The sequence below is a fragment of the Pomacea canaliculata genome, linkage group LG4 (assembly GCF_003073045.1).
Source record: "Pomacea canaliculata isolate SZHN2017 linkage group LG4, ASM307304v1, whole genome shotgun sequence".
NCBI lineage: Eukaryota > Metazoa > Mollusca > Gastropoda > Architaenioglossa > Ampullariidae > Pomacea > Pomacea canaliculata.
The window spans coordinates 31,936,071-31,955,788 of record NC_037593.1 but is presented as its reverse complement, the minus strand read 5'-3'; the positions used below and the strand labels follow the sequence as shown (position 1 = coordinate 31,955,788).

Below are 19,718 nucleotides of genomic sequence, written 5' to 3'. Positions count from 1 at the left end.
ATCTGCCTTGTATAGTTCGATAATGTTTTTAAATACTAGTTTACATTGTTGAGAACACTCACCTGTGCATTCAATCAACAGTTACGTGTTGCTGACGATCGACTCGATCGGTGGTTGCTGGGTCACGTGGGTGGACTTCAGTTTTCTCATGCAAAACCTGTTGAAAACATCCTTAATGCGACAAGTCAGATCCACGGTAGCTTCGATTTTCTGAGTGATGTCACTCGAAACTTTCACTTGCTGTTTATAAGCAACTCGGGGTTGTTCATATCAGAGATAGGAGTTTTTGCAGTCTCTAATGTCGAGCCTGGCAACCCTTTCATACTCCTATGCCATCCTCTGATAGTTATAAAGCCTCCCCGTGCCTCTAACCTACTGTAAGTAGACCTACTTTTGATTACAATATAACTGTATTAAACTGTGATGACAATCAGCTGGCAAAGGACTCTGAGGTTCAGTCCTGCAATTTTTCCGTACTTGGTTTCATGATGGCGAAAATTATGATTTGTTGTTCTAATTTAATAATGGTTGTTTTGTTAAAGAACGCCTTATCCCACCAAAACAGGCAGACAAGATGCTTACATACATGAAATCGCACGAACACACACTTATCAGCAGGCATCAAATGCGTCTTACAAATCTTTTCAATGCTATTGAAATCATCACTACTCTCACTCGTTCCCTCTCTCCCTCTTTCACACACGCACACCACAAAGAGAGAGGATGGAGAAGGAAACCAGAGTCCCGGAATAAACACCCACTGACTGTCAGTCCTGTAAACAGGCATCACGTTCAGAAAAAAGATATGTCGGAGCCAAAATACGAACCAACGACGCCGGATTCTGGCTGTGACAGGTGCTTTAGCTACTGACCCACCCTCCCGGCTGTTTTGAGAGGATGAGTGATTATTTTTGTGACTATATTTATTGACAAGCTGTGATGTACTAATTCCATAATAATGAAAAAGCGTTGTCAATCATCATCAAATAATATACAGTCATACCGTTTGAAAAGCCAAGAAACCTGTAAATGAAAAAAAAAAAAAAAAACAACCGCTAGACGCATTTGAAGCAAGGATCGAACGACAGAACGAATGGTACTGCTGGACAGGTAACACCATCAGGTATTTCTTCCAAAGTACGGACTGTACAAGCCCATCATATCTCTTGTCAGAATATATCAAAACCTTCGCCAACGGTCACCTTTCGTGGGTTAATTAGGTCGATGGTAAGCTCGCCAGGTGTCGTGAGGAGCAAGCCGATGTCACTGCACTCACCAGGTGTCGCTATATTATACCTGTATTGTGATCTGACTGAAAAGTTATGGTTGAGTAAAACGCTGATTGATGTGATCCGCTTCAATGAGAGACCAGGGCTTCTGATGTCTGTTACTTACTAGTACCAGAGGAACGAGCAAGAAAAACAGAGTTAATATGGACTCGAACTCAACATCTTTAAACTGCTCATCCCCACCTGCGATAGGGAAAGGGGGAGTGTTTTTATACTTTAACGAAATAGCTATACTAAGGCTTTCTAAGGTTTGATTGCACTCCAGAACACTTTGAGGGCGGTATTGTAATTGTGTAATGTTTTGTAATACTACTTTTGTGTCTTCATTTTAATTCAAGCTCTGTAGTGTACCTATATTTTCGTGTTAATAAGTGGAATCCTATAATTATTGAGTTAATACCTTGAACATCATGATGTTTCTTATTAGTCTTATTATCGGATGTTGATGCAGACTTGCAGTTAGAGTATTAGTGAGTAGAAACATTTACCATGCGAGAGTGACAAGTAGTATTCTGATTTAATGTATTTATATGTTTATAACATCCTCCCATCGTTTCGCTGTGATGATTGTACCATCTGGTTGTCTCACCCCTATGGTCACGTGCGTCGTTGGCCGGTAGACGGCGTTCGTTCACATCACGTAGTGGGGTTCGTTATTTGTGATTGTCTCGTGAAATTTCTTTGGCCAGGCAGCGATTACATACCAACTGGGCAGCCAAAGTCAATCGTGTTCTTTTTGGAAAGAGTTTGCTATTATCTTGAATAAATAAAGTGTGAGTCCCATGCGTTTGTGTGAGAGAGAGAGAGAGTGAAAAACTTTGTAAGAGGACGACTGGTAAATATATAAAAAAAATAATACCGCTAAAGGTAAAAACAAAAACCCCGCACCATTAATAAAAATTTACTTTTAAAATAAGTCATAATTTTCTTTTACACATATGAAACAATTAAAAAAGCTACACGTGGGATAAAGGAAGGTTTACTCTGACTTCAAGCATTAACTCATTACATTTAAACCAAAGTCAGCATAAGGATCCTCCTCTCCCTAGAACATTCCATATATTCTGTATCTGTTCGGACGAAAGCGCAGTCACTCCTATGTCCAGACTGGCGATGTCAGTGAACCAGCAAAACGTGTCGTTGTTTTTCTCACTCACCAGGAATGGCTGCACCCTCACCCGGCGAATACCCAAAACTCTGCACACGGACCCCACAAATACGTCTTCGAAGGGGAGGTAAGGCAGATGTCTGGCAGTGCGTACCAAGTTATCCACCACGGCGTTGTCCAGTACGTACAAAGGTCCGTTGGCGTAGGACGCGTACCAGGGAAGAAGATATTCTTTGAAGGAGAGGCCATATTTTCCCAACCGTTTCACCAACGGGCTGTGCATGACTTCGCCCAGAAGACTCTCTTTGAACACGGCCTCGTTTCCGCGAAGCAGCGTCATCAGGCGCGGAACGTGAACGAAGGTGTCCTGGTCAGCCTTCACCACATACCTGGCGCCTGGGCAGTTGAGGCTAGTCCATAGCAGCCCGGCCAGGGTCTTGCTAGTGAGGTTCCTGTACACGTCCTCCATATCGACCATCACGATGTCATCGTGACGACCTGCTTCGTCTTGGACTGCCTGAAGTTCAGTTTCGTTTTGGGGCCTACCCAGGATGAAGAAAAGCTGGAGCTCCTCGTGAATGCGGTGGGCATGCCACATCCTGGTGATGGCCGCCTGACCCCACGTGGACCGCACGAGACGTCTGCGAGGGGCCTCCGAGGGAAGTGATTCGATAAGAATGATCATAAAGGTCATGTTGGTGCAGCGCGAGGCAGGTTCCAGAAGGAAGCGACTGGGAACGTTTCCATAGTCCTCATCGGGGCGAGGCCGGAAGTAGACGGAGTGCAGCCAATCGACGAAGAAGTCCTCGTGGTCTTCCACGGTGTGGTACGTGTCACGTGGTATGCGCCTGGATGAGCAAAGCAAGTAAAACGTAAAGCCTGCTAGAACTGCGCAGCAACAGATCTTCTGATGAAGGACCTTCCTTACGGGGCACTTCTTCTCTCTGACGCAGAAATAATAACCTGCAATATTATATTACAGACAAAGCGATAAGTTGCGGTTGGTTATTGTGCGCATGCACACACTCACGTATGCACACACAGTCAAGCGCGCGTACAATCAGTCGTTCGAGCAAAATCGCACACACACACACACATTTCCATATGTCTCCATACATGCATTCACTTGAACTTATACCTGCACGACTGTACGACTGTCAATAGTTAAACCACAAACGTGTACGAAGCTATCAATCTGATATTTTTAAATTCTATTCTCATTACTACTGTAAATAAAAACTTTAAAAGTCACGATCCTTTGAAAATGTTTCATTTGAGATGGAATACGTCAACTTACGCATTCTGACGCAGCAAGTGATACCTTTGGCTCCAAGCTATCTTTGTCGTCGTCGTCGTCGTCGTCGTCGTCGTCGTCGTCGTCGTCGTCGTCGTCGTCGTCTTTAGAGCGGATTCCAAGCCACGGAGGAAATCCTTTTTCAATCCTTCCTTTTTAACAATGCGATGGAAGCTCAGGAATGACTAGTGCTCATCAAGCTGTGATGAGAGGACCACTCTAATGTTTTTTTGCTCTTTCAAACTTCCAAAACTTGGATCCGCGACTTGATAGGTGAAGCGTGTGGACTAAGTTTCAAAAGAAAAGGAGCGAAGTAACAGCTCAGCGCGGACACAGCTGGCATGGCGAGGTCAACAAGCAAAAAAGATCGATATGTATCGATGAATTTCATAACAATACGTGAGACGGTATTGACGATTTGACATGTTCTCATGCGTGCACATGCAGCAAACGTGAACTCATTTGCATGCAACTCGATCACAATTAGGCATTTGCGCCAAATATTAAGTATATGATCAGTGAACTCTCAGATGGTTAATTAAACCAGAAGCTCAAGGGGCGGCTATTACTCAAGATTGTTTATTGATCTGTCACCCTCTAAGAATTATCAATATATTCACTGAATAGTAGTTGTTCAATGTCCTAAATGCTATTAAAGAGTGTGAATAATGTGGAGACAATACTTTTAAATAAGGTTCTAGTGAAAAGGTATTTTTGAATATTCTATAATTTGAGTACATTTGTTTGAAGTCTAGTTCTCCTAGCCAACTCTGGATACTGGTCCTAAAAGGGACCTATTTTATTTTCTTCTTAAAACATTCAGCTAATATATTCATTCTTTTCTGGTTTATCCATATAGCAATAATGTCAAGATCTTGTATGACTGTCTGGACAATGTTGATATATTTATTCACTCAGGGTTGTCTTTATCGAGACATATGAATGTAAAGTGATGAGCTGAAAAGCTCAAAGTGGAGATACAATTATAAATTGTCGCAGCGGCAGGAAAAGTTAGTGTGCTGACAGATAAATGCTTACAATGTCGAAAGGAAAAGTATTGTGGCTTACATTGTATAAAAGAAATAGTATTGTGGTTGCAAGCGATACGAAAAATAATTTTGTACCATAGGCAAATTCAATAGCATGTGATCGACATTTAATGACCCTTTACATCCCAACATTCCATCTTTGCTATTATGCAAGTCAGTGAAGACATACAGACCTCACCTGACGAGCTAAACAACTGCTCAGACTTCGTGGCCAGGCTTGGAGTACAGTAGCGAAAAAGTTGCTTGTTGCAGCATCATTGACTCCGTAATAACAGCTGGCGGAAAGTCTTATAAATGCAAAAAAGAAAAAAAAAATCACGGCTGCAAGTTGACAAATATCCAACGAAGCTGTTGCACAACAAAATTTGTTCTTCGCAACAACAAAAAAATTCGGTGTTGCTCAATAAAAAAATTCTTCAGTTTCGTGTCTGTGTGCCTGTTGTTCTTCTTGCTAGCTGTTATCTATGCCATCTATGGGTAAGTTGACGATCTCGAGCTGTGCTACCTCTTTCATCTGAGCATAAATCTGTATCCCCTTGATGACTCCCAGACGACTTTTTTTCCAATTAACTCATAGAACGAGGCCTATTGAGAGAACAGCTTCCGGTTGAGCGAAAGATGACAATAGCTATGTCAGCAGAGTCTGCGAGAGTAACAACAATAAACAAACAGTCAGGAGGTGGTTTATACATTTGCGTGGAAAGATGCCACTGTGCAAGTGTCAAATGTTTCGGTGTAAGTCTTTTTTTTTTTTCTTCCGCGGGCAGGTATATCGAAAGAGCCCGAGTGGCGAGCAGCTCTCATTCATGCTGAAAGTCTATACCAGCTGTCAAGAATTAAACATTTCCTAGACCCTCACACAAGAAAACTCTTCTATACTACTCACATTCAGTCAACCATTGACTACGCTTCCACCCTCTGGGACTCCGCTAGTGGAGCTTCCTTAGGAAACCTTTGATTTTATATAGCAATTAAGTTTTTTCACAGTCGAGCAATCAAAGCCGTTCTGCTATAACCGAAAATAGACCCAAATGACTTCCTCACTCTGGGCGTACTTCCTCTTAGAAACAGACTTCAATTTAATAAATGCATTTTCATGTACAAAATACTGACAGGTAAACTATCGCCAAGACTCTTTCTGCCATTTTTCTCCAATAACTGTAGAACTTTTCCAAAACTCACTATTCCCATTCCTAGAATAGACCTTTTGAAATCTAGTCTAAAAACTCAGAGAGTGTGCTGTGGACCAACCTCCCCCTCCATCTTTAAGCAATTGAACTCCATGAACTGCATTCGACGCCATCTACCTAAATCCATTCAAGAAAATTAAATGATGAGGCCTCTAGAGATACCGTCCAACTCGATCCAGCCATCGAGGAAACCGTGTAAATATCTGTTTTTCTTTACCAACACTTTTATATATATTCACCTTCCACTCTCCTTTAATACTTTTTTATGTTAACTATTAATTAATCTCAAATCGTACTTGATTACTTCGTTTTTTCTTTCTTTGTAAAGGGCGAGGCGGGCTAAATGGAAAAAAAAAAAGCACTTTCTTCCTTATAATAAGGAATTGTCGTAGTCATTGCTATAGGTCGTTCAGACAAAAGTTTAAATATTTTGAGAGCCAATTAAGATTTGTTTGAAGCAGTAATCTGTCGATTGCTCGCCGAGACTTGCTTATGTTGTTGAAATAATTATCATTTCGTGACGTGGCAGTCTTTGCTGTACAATTAGCGATGCTGGTGGATTTGGATCATCAAAGATGGCTGGAACTGCACACCAGATCACCCAGCAGTCCTTGTTCAAGAAGGTTCAACAAATGGATTGGCTGAAAATAGAGCAGAGAGTACAATTTGCATGCAAGTACAATGCCGGGTGTCTTAACCATGTACGTCGATCTATAGGTGGCCTGCTGTCTGTCTGCCAAGACCAACGCTTAGTCTCTTGCGATGTGATCCGCCGTTAGCCTCGGCGAGCCTAAACAAAGAATGTGACCAAACCGGAAGCTTTGTAGTCTCGTGCCAAGTTTTAGTAGTTAACTGGAAAATCATCTGCCAGCAGTCCAGTAGTTCGAGTCCTAACATGGATCGTAACGTTCTACACCCATGACTTCTTGCACTTATAGAAATGACAACACAAGACTAGTGAAACTGCTACACAGCAGCACATATAGAAAAATCGACGACAAATGCGACCTCATCACATAATAGGTGAAGAACGTAATAAATACAAGAAGTTTATTATCATTATTATCCGAGCAACTTTCATGATCCTTCCCGCTGCCCACATGGTATTTGACGACATATTTCCATGTTCTCAAACTGCACCAGTCTTCATTTCTCTTGAACTGTAATTTGTCAACTTCCTCAGTAATTGACCAAAATGGCGACAATAGTTTTTTTTTAAGCCCTCAAGCTTCACTCTGTCTTTGGTCCTTATCAGAGGTAATAAGATGTTGTGGATCTTACTAATAAAATTTCACGAGAAGGGCTTGCATTATCTTAGACTTATAATTAGGCATCTATGTCTTCTTTTTTACCTTGAGATAAACAATTCGCCTTCAAACCACTCTTAGAGGAGGAGGGTCTGAGGTGTAGATAAGATTAAGCAGTTTGTCTTTGATTCCTTTTATTTCGCTTGTTTGTATTAATACACCAGTAACATATATTAAGGTATACTTTGTAGAAACTGATGGTGATACAGAGCATCACTGCACGATTTACATTAGAAACCACATCAGAGAAGTTTCATCACTCTCAGTTTGTAGCGACACACCATGGTTTGGGTCAGCAAAACGCAACACGTGCATGCATTGGGAGAAAGAGAATGTGTGAGAGAGAGAGAGAGAGTTGTAACACTTAGAACAAGAAACCTTTTTTCTGTTTTAGCTTTCAAGTCTACAGCAGAAAGTCAATGAGGGGATCAAAAGCAGAGATCTACATATTCATGCTAATATGCTTTCCTGAGGAAGAACAAGAACTCAAAAATTAAGTTAATAATTGCGGCAAATGATCATGAAAAATCAAAATCTGAGATGAATCAAATCCGGAATGTAACCTACGATTCCTGCATGTGTGGAAAGTAAGCAAGGGATCAAGACTGATACGGTGACGGATTGCATAGATTTGTGATCAGAAGGGTACGGATATTAATCAGGAGAAACATTTTTGAAATGGTTAGTTTGTAGGGTTGGGGGTGAAAGCATATTTTAAAAATCATTCAATTCAGTAAACTGATATTTCTTTTCAATAATGTGTTGTAAGTGTAAGACAGGGCATTCATCATATTATTGTATGCACATTATTGGGATTATTAGTTAAAGTCATAATAATGAAAATGAATGGAAAATCTTTTGTTAAGTGGGTGCATTTATTAAAACACAGTCATGTATTGAGGATGTTGTTTTTAACCTGTTTAAACTGCAGCTGTTATTTTGTTCCAGATTGTCAGGATGAAACAAAAGTTATCATTTTTTTTTGACATGATAACTTTGAGATTGAAAGAGTGCATACTGTGGTGTAAATATAGATACCACTTGCAGCATGTTATTGCAAACTAGTCATCTCCTTTGTCTTAATTTTTAAAAAAACATTTCTAACTGGAAGACCAAGGATTAAGATCTCATAGTAAGAGGATTAAAGCATAAATCCAATGAGCAAGTGAGTCAGTTAAATGTAATCATGGAATTTAAAGTGAAATCGTTATCCAGCACAAAGATAACTATCCAAAGGGAATCGGTAACAGGTGTAAAACCATCACAGAAAAAGACTAAGAGAAAAAGATCAAAAGAAAAAACATTTGAACTGAGGATAAATTTAGACAGTGCATCCACATCTGCAACCAGAAAATCTGAATCAGTGCATGATTGCTTTAATGGTGCATCAGATTATGTAGGTATAAAATCAGAAAATAAGTTTGTGGAGCATAACAATGTGGTAGTAAAGTCCGAACCTGCATGGGACGAGGGTTATGGAGTGTCAACGATGGTGCAGCCAATTGAATGCAATGGAGAAACATCACAGTTAGCACCTTCACCTGATTTCGGTGTAAAATCAGAGTTTTCTTGTGCATTTGATATAGAAAATGCAACAATAGTACAGGTGAATATGGAGCCTGATGCTGATATTCATGCAGATATTTTTGGATATAAGGCTGAAACTGAAGAACATGGTAATTTTAAAGCAAGTTTTGTAACTGTGAAAAAGGAGCCTGATATAGAATATCCATTCAATGTATCAAACATCAAAACAGAGCCAGTTTTTGTTGCTCAGTCAGATTTAGAAAACAGCACAGCAGTACTGACTGACCCTCATGATGATAGAGGAACAGATAACTATGACCTTACCACAAAGGATGAAAATGTGATCATTAAAACAGAACCAAATCAGTCTAACGATGATAGAATGGATGGATGCAATCACACAGAAGGCGATTTTGAACTAGAAATCGATTTGGCAGATGAGATTTTAGAGGAAGTTGACCAGGACAGATCCGAGGACTATGTGCCATCTAGTGAAGAAAGTGACGAAGAATATGAAAAAGACAAGTCATCGAAAAGCAAGAAATGGAAAGAGGAGGACTTGTCACTTCCTGTTCGTTTTGGTCAACTTCCTGCTGATCCTGTCATAGAGGTATATTACTGGTGTCAGATTAATTTTATTTGAAATACTTGCGTGGTGTCACTTTCTTTTTCAGGCTTTTCCTATTTGTATGTGCTTGTGCATGAGCAACAGCCTGACAGATTGTGTAATCATGACTGATTTATTATTTGTGATTATTTTTTATTTGCAAACACAGTCTTAACTTATTACCTTACCAGCCAACTTTGTGGCTGATCACATTTCCCTCAGAGATACGTGGAGTTATGGATCATATATTTTCTTTATGTCATTACCCTTAGCTGTTGCCTAGCATTTGTGTTAGAATGATAATGACATAAAACAGTATTATTCTTCCTTAGAATCTAGAAGTTATGCTAAGATGTGATAATACTATAATCTATCTGTGATTGAGTTATTAGCTACCTAAGAAAGGGCAGTGGTGCTTCAGTCATGGTAATCCTGTTCATGCAGATCATTTCTACGCTTTTTTTATTTTAAAGGGATAGCATTGTATTTTTTAAAATCGCTTAAATTTAATAATATCAACCCTAACAATTGTGATAGAATCCACTGAAAAGTCTGTTTTTAGCTGACAACATACCAGAATATCTCTTAGTTCAAACAAGCTTTTTCACCTAGCTTAGCTTATAGTGCTGCAGTCTGTTACTTTCACATACACCTCCTACTAATGCAAAGGTCTCAAAGAAGAAAGACTGACTTTATTAAGTCTTCATATATATATATAAGTTGGCTTATGCTGCATTGTCAGTTATATCATAACCCATTGTGTTGAAAACCAAAGGTAAAAAGATTCTCAGTTAAAAAGCTGGCATTTTGTGTTCTTCTAAAGTAAAAACACAGCTCTTATTAAGTCTTTGTAAGAATCAAGGTAGCAAGAAGAATTTGTAAGTTTATTTGAATTCTGTATTTCCTCCCATTTAATCTTGTCTGTTTGTTCTTTAGGAAAGTGATGGCTCAGAATCTGAAACCAACAACAGCTTGGATAAAGCTGGTGCAGACATGAATGTTTGTGGAGTGTGTGGGATATCCTTTCAGACTCCTGCAGAGTGCATGGAGCACTTGAAGGCCCAGCATCAGTTTAAGGGCTTGTATGCCTGCATGTTCTGCAGCCAGGTGTTTTCTGATGGCAGCAAACTTCTGCAGCATGAGGAGGTTCACAGGGAGGATGGGTCGTTGAAGCACTTTCGCTGCATGGACTGTGGTGAGCTTTTCTCACGTCTTCAGCACATGCTTCGCCACATGCGCGTGCACACTGGGAACAAAGTCTACAACTGTCCTGACTGTGACAAGGTGTTCACTCAGGCCTACACCCTCACTGTACACCGACGGCTGCATTCGGTGCAGAGAGACCATAAGTGCAAAGAGTGCGGGGCTTCTTTTCACCGGCCTGGTTACCTCAAGCACCATATGCGCAAACATACTGGTGAGCGACCATTCATCTGCAAGGACTGTGGCAAGTCATTCTCAAATTCCAGCAACCTGAGTGCACACATTCGCACTCACACAGGAGAGAAACCTTACAAGTGCTCTGAATGCCTGGCTTCATTCGCCACCTCAAGTGCTCTCACTGTACACAGATGGCGACACACAGACAGCCGGCCATTTAGATGTGAGGAATGTGAAAAAACATTTACAACTGCTAACACGTACAAACGGCACAAGCTGATGCACAAGGGTCTGAAGGAGTATCAGTGCAGCATGTGTGGTAAGAACTTCTCTCAAAAAAGCTCTCTCACTATTCACATGAGAGTGCACACTGGTTACCGTCCTTTCTTTTGCACTGAGTGTGGCGCCACCTTTACCCAATCAGCACACCTGACAGTTCATGTTCGAAAACATACAGGTGAGAGACCATTTGCCTGCAAGGAATGTGACAAATCCTTTCCCAGATCGGAGTATCTTCTGCGACATAAACGAAATGTTCATGGCCACCTCATTCCAAAGGTAAACCGACACTGACACTGCCATCACTCAATGAGGATAGGAATCTAACCTTGTGATTAGGCTCTCGGGTTTTCTCTGCATTCAGTTTCACAGGGTTGTCTCTTGTTTATAAGTCTTTTAAGTGCCTGCAACCTGTACTTGTAGTCAGGTGTGCATCTGAATTATGGAGAGAACACATGAACTTCTGAATTACAATAGCAGTATATTGGAAAGGTTGCTCTTGCTTTTTCTTCTGTTTTGGAAAACTTTGTTTTTTGATCTGTTAAGATTGTCTGCTTTATGTAATCATGGTCCTCCTTGTAGACAGTTTCTTATCGATCTGAGCATTTCCTTAACATTGTCAGAAGACAGCAAGATGTGGGTTAGATTTGTAAGAAAAAAGGTTGTGCTATATCTCAGTGTTGTGCACACTTAGATGTACTAAATTCCTTTAATATGATAGCAGAGGTATGCCTTGTGTTCTACATCCCTTTATGTTTATACCATAGCAAAAGTTTCCCATATTCTAGGTAGAAATGCTATTATCCCTTTAGTAGTATGCTCTGCTTCCTTTTGTATGTCATCTCACACACCAAGAAGAGTGGTGGAGGAGGGCTTATCCCTTGGGTTATAGCTTTAGTATTTTAACTTTGAGTTATAACTTTTGTGGTGATAATACAGTGCTCCTTTTATGCATTTACTCACATCATCATGGGGAGTGTTCAGGAAAAATAACTTTGGGTTTTTCAAACGTTAAAAAAAAGATTAATCAGGTAATTGTGAGCAAAGATTCTCTTTGTCTCTTTCTTATTGTAGTTTATGGCATGTATCCTTCATTCATCCTTGGTATTAGCCCATAATTTACCAATGATTTCTCAGGAATATTTTTTGTAGTGATCAGTTAGCAAACCCTTTTCCCCTGCATTTGGTGTGCAAGCAGACAACATGAAGTGACCAAGTATCATGACGTTGTCATTGCTTTTATTAGTGATGTTACATTACAAACAAAAGGTAGTTAACCACCTGTACTTGTGCTGGGGTACCTGCATTTTATTTCACATAAAAGCAACATATTTTGATATTACCATATTCCAAGAAATTTCGACTACTAGAGATTTGTGGTTTGCTATAGAGGTCATGTTTATTTTGAGATGTGACCATGAAGGATTCTTACACAACTTTACTGAAGGATTCATTATTGGAGTCAGGATGTCTATACACTTACAAAAGATGTCAGACCTGACTTATATTTGAGCACTTGGTGCAGGACTTTAAAACTGATGTTAAGCATTTCCCACACTGGTTTGAAACCCACTAACTCAAATGAATGATAATAATTAGATAACTTTCCATCTTCTTGTTCTAAATTTCATGGCAGAAAGTTGACTAAGTGTTCACAGTTATGCAGCAGCAGTCTATTGTAGCAAAGTTCTTGACTTTTATCATTTTGCATTACTGTTAGTTTCAGCCTGTTGGGTCAGACAACCATTTTTTTAAAAAAGGATAGGACTGAATGAAACTGAAGCTAAAATAAAGAGTGTGGCAAAATTACCATAAATGCCAAGTCCAAACTCTGGGGACTAATATTGGAGCAAGATGGCATCAGACAACAAGAAGTAAGAAATCTGTCTCATTTATCTTGTCCTCTTCAGTGTATATGATGGAAATATGCTGGTGAGAATTCATTCAGCTGCAAGGACTGTGGCAAGTCATTGTCAAATTCCAGCAACATAAAGGCACACATTCAAACCTCACAAATGTTCTGAATGCCCAGCGTCTTTCGTTGTCTAAAGTGCCTTCATTGTGCACAGGTCGCAGCTCACAGACAGCCGGTCATTTAGATTCAAGGAATGTGAGAAAACAAATAAAACAGTCCAATCATACAAAGAGCAAAAGTTGATGCACAAGGGTCTGTGCAGCACATGTGGTAAGATATTTCCTTGGAAAAGCTCTCTCACTATTCACATGAGAGTAAGGTGACCAGACGTCCCTCTTTAGGCGGGACAGTCCCGCTTTTGACCTCGTGTCCCGCCTGCTCATCGGGCGGGACGCCCAATGTCCCGCTTTCTGGCTTTCTGGCAAGTCAATCAAATGTCCCGATTGTCATTAAAAATCACTTTTTTCGGCGTTTTTTGACGGTGGCGACACCATCATCGGCACGTGTCCCGCTTTCGCCCCCGAAACGTCTGGTCACCTTAATGAGAGTGTACTCTGGTGGCCGCCCTTTCACAAAACTCTGTGGCAAGTCATTTGCTAATTCCAGTGACCTTGGTGCACACAGTGACAAGTGCTCTGAATGCCCAGCTTCATTTGCTTCCTTTAGAGTCCTCTCCATGCACAGGCTGCAACATGCCGGTTGTTTAGATGCAAGAAGTTTAAGAAAACATTCAAAACAGATCACATATACTAAGAACACAAACACAAGAATAGATATATTTTGCAAATATCTATGGATATCAAGAATATAAAAACATGAACCTTTTGCTTTGGTCTTTCACTTGGCTGATTATTTCTTACCCATCGGTCGACTTACAGTTATCTAATTTCTTACCCATAACGTAGGTTGACATGTTTATCTTAAATGTATCTGTGCTTCATTACATTCTTATTACCATCTTTTAGCCTGAGGCTGTATTTCATTATCCATCAGGAGAGTTGACATTTCTTTTTCATGACTTAAATGGTTGATTTTAGTTTTTTCCTGAAAAGTGATTTTAGCAAAGATTGCTTAAACGTACTTATATATAGAGAATTATATTTCTGTTATATAGCGAGGTATGCCATTTTATGCCTCCAAGTCTCAGTATATGGGGATCTAAGGCTGGTGTCTAGTTTTTATCTCCACCCCTTTCCAGCCCCCACAAAAGACTACTAAAAAGACCATAGTTCATCCTAAGTTTTCTTTACTATAATCCACATGCCTGTTGTGTTGACACTCAGGATTGAGCATTGAAAAAAGATTACTGAAGACTTTAGCAACAAGTTAAGGTAGTGTGTGTGTGTGTGCGCGCATATATGACTTGAGATTTTTCTATTCAACTGTTACACCTCTTGCTGGTCCCCATCACAGTGTTGTACTTCATTGTAAATGACAGATATGATTCAAATTGACCTCTATAATATTGAGAGATGTAAGCTGATTGAAGTTTTGTTTGTCAAATGTGCCTCCATGCACTTTATTGCAGACATTTTATCATGGGACAAGTCATTCAATTCTCGCAAGTGTACCCTATATTTATAGGCTTGTCATTATAAAAAGCATGTGTATGGAACAAAAAAAAAAAAAAAAAAGATTTATGATGATAATTGTGCCTTCTTTCTTTAATTCCCACAACTTTTATCTCTCCACTTTTAAAAGTTGAAAGTAGCACTGATGATGGCTATTAGTGAGCATTTCTCCAAAGAGCATTTAATTTTTTTCTGATGAAAGTGACCTGGTGTGTGGAGTTAATAATAATTGCTGATTTATAGCGGAGAGTGAGCTGTTTGTGTATTATCTATTTTACATCAGAAATATTGCATTCTGCTGGTGATGTTTAAGGTGGTGCATCTGATTAATCCTCTGTGATACACACTGTGCATGATAACTGAGAATGAATGGACTGCATTTCATCTCAGTCATCAACCCTGGCCATTGGGTGCATTGACAGATTTATGCACCATAGCAAATAATTATGGATACATATCTGTTCAGTGCATACTGTTCATGCTTAAAAATTCTTAAGGTTCCTTTTTTAACAATTTTACAAGAAGTGAGACAATGTACATAGTTTTACAGAAGACATTTTTTCAGTGTGTGACTAAGAAGTAAAATTCTTATTGCAGGAAAACAGAAAAAGATTGCTTTATTAGTACTTGGCAAACTGAAAATATCAGTGTTTCATTGTTCATGTGTTCAGGGCATTTTATTAATGGTGGTGTGGTGGCAGAGCCACATTAGCTCAAATGTGTGATTTAGTTTCACTGTGTGAAACAGCAATGTGTGATGGGTATAAAAATCAGAAATAAAGGTGCAAGGATATTTGAAAGCCGACTTTATTTCAGTATTCAGGAGAACCAGTTTATGATTTTAGAAAGGTCAAAAGGGGCATACACATTTCCTCACCCGTCCAGCTTTCTTGAACACTTCAAAGAATTAGTGAAGTGGAGATGCTGGAATAGATACAGGTAGTGTGTTGTTATGCCCATCAGTGCTGTACAAATGGACATTAGTTTTACTATATGTTATCACATTCATATTTCAGTGCATACTATATGCATATAATATGTTCGGTAATTTTTATGATAAAATTACAGTGCTCTGCATACTTAAATTAGGCATTCAGTTTACCTAGTCTTGATTTGATGGGAAGAAATCATGAAATGTTTACTTGATGTTTGTTTTAAAAAGCTTAATTATTATTAAAGCAACAGTCATGCTAAAAATCTTTTAAGTTAGAAATAATAATATATTTTTAATTGCTATGATTTTTATTCTGTCCCAACCCCTAATATGGGAGACACATCAGAGAAAAAAAATGAATGACTCTTATCTATGCAGAAGTGAAATCGTTACCTTGTAAAGTTTAAACATCATAATTTATCTTTTTAGACTGATGGCGTTTTGGTTATTCAGAGGAATGGAACTCGAAGGTATGAAAAATTATGATATTTGCAAACATAGAGAGAAAATAAAGAAGCATTGGACTTGTCAAAATTGTATTTTATTTTCCAGCTATTGCAGGAGCTTAAGAACACATCTGAACATTTGTTTAGCCTAGACTGCTTCAAATTTACTTCACAAGAGAATAGTGGTTTTAGAATCTGTCTTGCTATATTTTCATCTTTTATGTAATCATAGTTCATAAATCAATTGTGTAATGATATATGCTTAATATTTCCAGTGTGCGGCAAATTTGTCTTCTATATTTAAAGGCTGTAACTTGAAATAAAATTGTCATAAAAAGACTTAGTGTTCTCTTTTTTTTTTTTCAAAAGCTGCACAAATACATGCCATTAGAATACTACGTAAACACACATTATTAACACTTAATGTGCTTATGGTTTATGATTGTATACATGCAAGGATGTTAGGATAAGGATAATAATTTATAGAGCACAGTTGACCACCTTTAGGTACTTTACCAATACAGTGATCCCTCACCTATCTGGGGGGGTTATGTTTCAGAAAAGTAGTGGGTTATAATTACTTTATTATTTGCATAAATTTTAGGGCTTTATATCCCTTCCCACACTCCAATCAACCTGTGCCATGTACAATCTCACATTGGGAAACTTACGCAAGCAGTAATGGTGCACAGTACTGCATTTCCATTGTATACAGTATGGGATTTATGTGAGATGAAGTACCTATACATACTGTATTTTATTTTGATTAAAAATTCTTTTAATATGTTTGAATTTTTGTATCGTTTTAAATTTTTAGGCAAAATTAATTAAAATCATAAATACATAAATATTATATAAATACCTATACTCTGCAAAATCCTGCTATATAGTGTAGACTCTTTGATACAGAATTAGATTTATTTTTTTTAGTACAACAAAGCCGCAATAAGTGAATGCGATTATAGCGGGGGATTACTGTACCAGTATTCTTTTCTGTCTCTTTCTCTGTCTTGCATATTTGTATAAAATTACATATGCACAGATTAAATAATCAAGGTAGATGTAGCAGCCTGCTGGTTGATGCACCATAGCAGTGTTAAAAATAAGTTCATGACACATTTCAGTCAGGGTGTGTGCACGAATAAAGAGTACAGTTGTTTAAGAAACATCAAAATACAAAGCGATGAGAATCCCATTAATATTACTTGTGTATGCATACTTACCAAAGAACAAGGTCAATATTATATCGGTTATGACAAATCACAGGTATTAATAAATGTGGCTTGAAACAAAATTTCATTCATCCAGCATCCATTTATTCAACTTCAGCAAACAGCAAACAAGCATTTGTGCTGTCAGATACATGCAAAGAGGTATGTGAACTTAAAATGGATTTATTTACATATATGTACAAATATTCTGTCAATACCTACTCTGCTAGTAAGACCTAATTTACCGATGCCTAATTGTCACAAACTCGCCGTATTTTTTCTTTTTTTTTCATCTGAATGATAACAGAAAGTTTTGGCGAATGCGGAGTGTTTTGCGTGGGTGAGCTCTCATGACGGCCGCTTTTTCCTTCATGTAACGGTCGTCGATGAGGGGTTCCACTGGTAACAATGTTTATGATTAAGAATGCCAGTGGAAAAGCGAATTTTGTTGCCTGATTCGAGTGTCCATGACTGTGATGGGAGAAATACCTGACCGTTTTCTCCAGCGCAGTTTTGACCAGACTGACAAAAAGTACAATTTTCCCGTGAAACCTGTGAAGGTGAGTCTACCTCAGTTTTGTTATTTTGTTGTTAGGGTTAGATGGGTATAGTAAGGTCTGTAAATGAATATCAGATTTGTAAGTAGTGCAGTTTTTCCTTCTATTCTGTCTCCTGCAGGTCTAACAAGAGGGTGGCGACAGCGAAAGACTGTGTATCATGTTTCTGACAGCGGAAGCTTCAGAAGCCGACATGTTACATTAACTTTTAATCAAAGACCTTAACCGCGAAGATGGGGTATAGGGATTACTGCTGTTAGAGTTGATGCTTGTGGTGGTTATGTTTTTCTAGTATAATATTCACATTTTTAATTCATACTTTTGTTGGTGATTTAATCCAGTGTGCATGGCTATAGAGCCGTGACACTAATTATACACACGTGAAATACTGACTACTAAGGGAAAAGGGATTTTAAGGACCGTTAGCTGCTGCTCATGAAAGGAGAATACCTTGTGAGAGTCCACGGCTCTCACACTGGAAATACTCAGGGGAACTTTGAGCTACAGTTGAACTGCATAGACTTCAGTTAAATAATCGTAGCATTTAACTGTACAGCTCGAATTCATTATACAGCCATACAAATTTTTATTTTGTATATATAATAAACTAGATAGCTACTTCTCAGCATGATATAGATGAAATAGTTTTGTTTTCCTGAATCGTGTATATATATATATTATTCGTATATCTGATCATATATTAGACTAGTGAAAAAGAAATAGGGAAAAAATCTAGGTGTTTGCGTGAGGGATTGAGCGGAGAAATGCTAGAGAAAATGAATCGTTTACTGTTTTAAACCCGTATTAATCATACTCAATGGTGTAGGAACCGGTTGGGGTTGGGAGCTTGGAAGGGGTAAGAGAGAGAGACAACCATTCCCTGAAAGAAAATACTGGAGAGATGATAAGAATATTTTCCCCTTCCCCCGATGATTGAGATGTGATTCTTCATAAAGTGCAAAAACGTAGAGAAAGACAAAGAGAGAGGGATAACTCAAAGCAGGTGTGTGGTTGAGAATGTGGAGAGGTAGCCAGTCATTGTTTCCTGGCTTTGGCTGAGCCAGGGACATGCTCATAATTGGTGGCAGTCTGTCCCCTTTCTTTGATCCTTGGGGCAGGTGGCCTATAAGTATCCCAGCTATAACTTCTTCCCATCACCAGTTCACAAGTCTACGGTATTTAATGGTCATCTATATTCTCCCAGTCCGTGATTAGCTGCCAGAGACTGAGTATATATATATTATGTTACAGCCAAAACCTGAAATCGGCCAGTGTCCAGACAAATCGAGAAATGACCAATATCGGTGTAAACTGACTTGTCAATGTCGATCTTTTCTTCATTTGTTGATTCGGCCGGCCAGTGATTGGGAGGACACGACGGTTTCTTGTGATTTTTTTCGGTGTCCACCAGCACATCGAATTATGGGTAGGTATTTCCCCCACTTTTCGAAAAGGCCGGCCAGAGTAGCATCTACATTGGTCATTTCAAGTACGTTGGACTTTGGCCACATTCGGGAACTGGCCGAACTTCGGGCTTTGGCCGTAACATAAATACATATATGACAGTTTTTACAAGTATTCCTCCCAACCTTCTCTCTCTCTCTCTCATCTTTTACCTTACGTACATTATTAGTTTGCAAAGAAATATTAACTGGCCAATATTAGTTGTTCGGAACATCGAAGACTAGGAAAAAACTTATTGTAAGCTAATTAACACATATTTAAAAGACATTTATCTACACAAAACACTCCCAACTCCACCGTTCTTTCTACGGTCGTAAATTTATCTATCACTTATAACCTGGCATCTAAAGGTTACACGAGCCATCGTGAAAACATGAAAGCCAAGGACGGCATGAATTGTAAAACAGACATTGGTTTTACACTTGTAAAAACTTAGCGAAACGCGAGAATGTCTATCACTAGACACGTACCCTGTGTAGGTGCGCCTCCCGAACTCCAAATAGGGGAGGATAAAGGGAAAGAGTATTTCGAGGTACGTGAGCCACTTGGCAGAACACCTATACGATATATGCTGTGGTGCTTCTCCCGTA

At 39.0% G+C, this 19,718-nt stretch overlaps 2 protein-coding genes across 4 annotated transcripts; one reads left to right on the top strand and one right to left on the bottom strand.

Moving 5' to 3' along the window:
* Window positions 1–2,242: 2,242 nt before the first annotated feature.
* Window positions 2,243–3,961, bottom strand: LOC112562236 (beta-1,3-galactosyltransferase 5-like). Its single transcript, XM_025235350.1, has 2 exons — window positions 3,695–3,961; window positions 2,243–3,360 (listed from the first exon to the last, which is right to left on the bottom strand). Exons 1-2 carry the CDS (start codon window positions 3,696–3,698, stop codon window positions 2,312–2,314), a joined length of 1,053 nt encoding a protein of 350 aa, XP_025091135.1. The 5' UTR covers window positions 3,699–3,961; the 3' UTR covers window positions 2,243–2,311.
* Window positions 3,962–7,099: 3,138 nt separating this feature from the next.
* On the top strand, window positions 7,100–13,190 carry LOC112562235 (zinc finger protein 436-like). Of its 3 annotated transcripts, none has more exons than XM_025235349.1 (4): window positions 7,100–7,187; window positions 7,632–7,824; window positions 8,186–9,374; window positions 10,308–13,190. In XM_025235349.1, exons 3-4 carry the CDS (start codon window positions 8,424–8,426, stop codon window positions 11,322–11,324), a joined length of 1,968 nt encoding a protein of 655 aa, XP_025091134.1. In that variant the 5' UTR covers window positions 7,100–7,187; window positions 7,632–7,824; window positions 8,186–8,423; the 3' UTR covers window positions 11,325–13,190. The 3 variants fall into 3 exon arrangements, with proteins under 3 accessions (XP_025091134.1, XP_025091132.1, XP_025091133.1); XM_025235347.1 differs by having other exon boundaries at window positions 7,632–7,882; XM_025235348.1 differs by having other exon boundaries at window positions 7,632–7,918.
* Window positions 13,191–19,718: the final 6,528 nt, after the last annotated feature.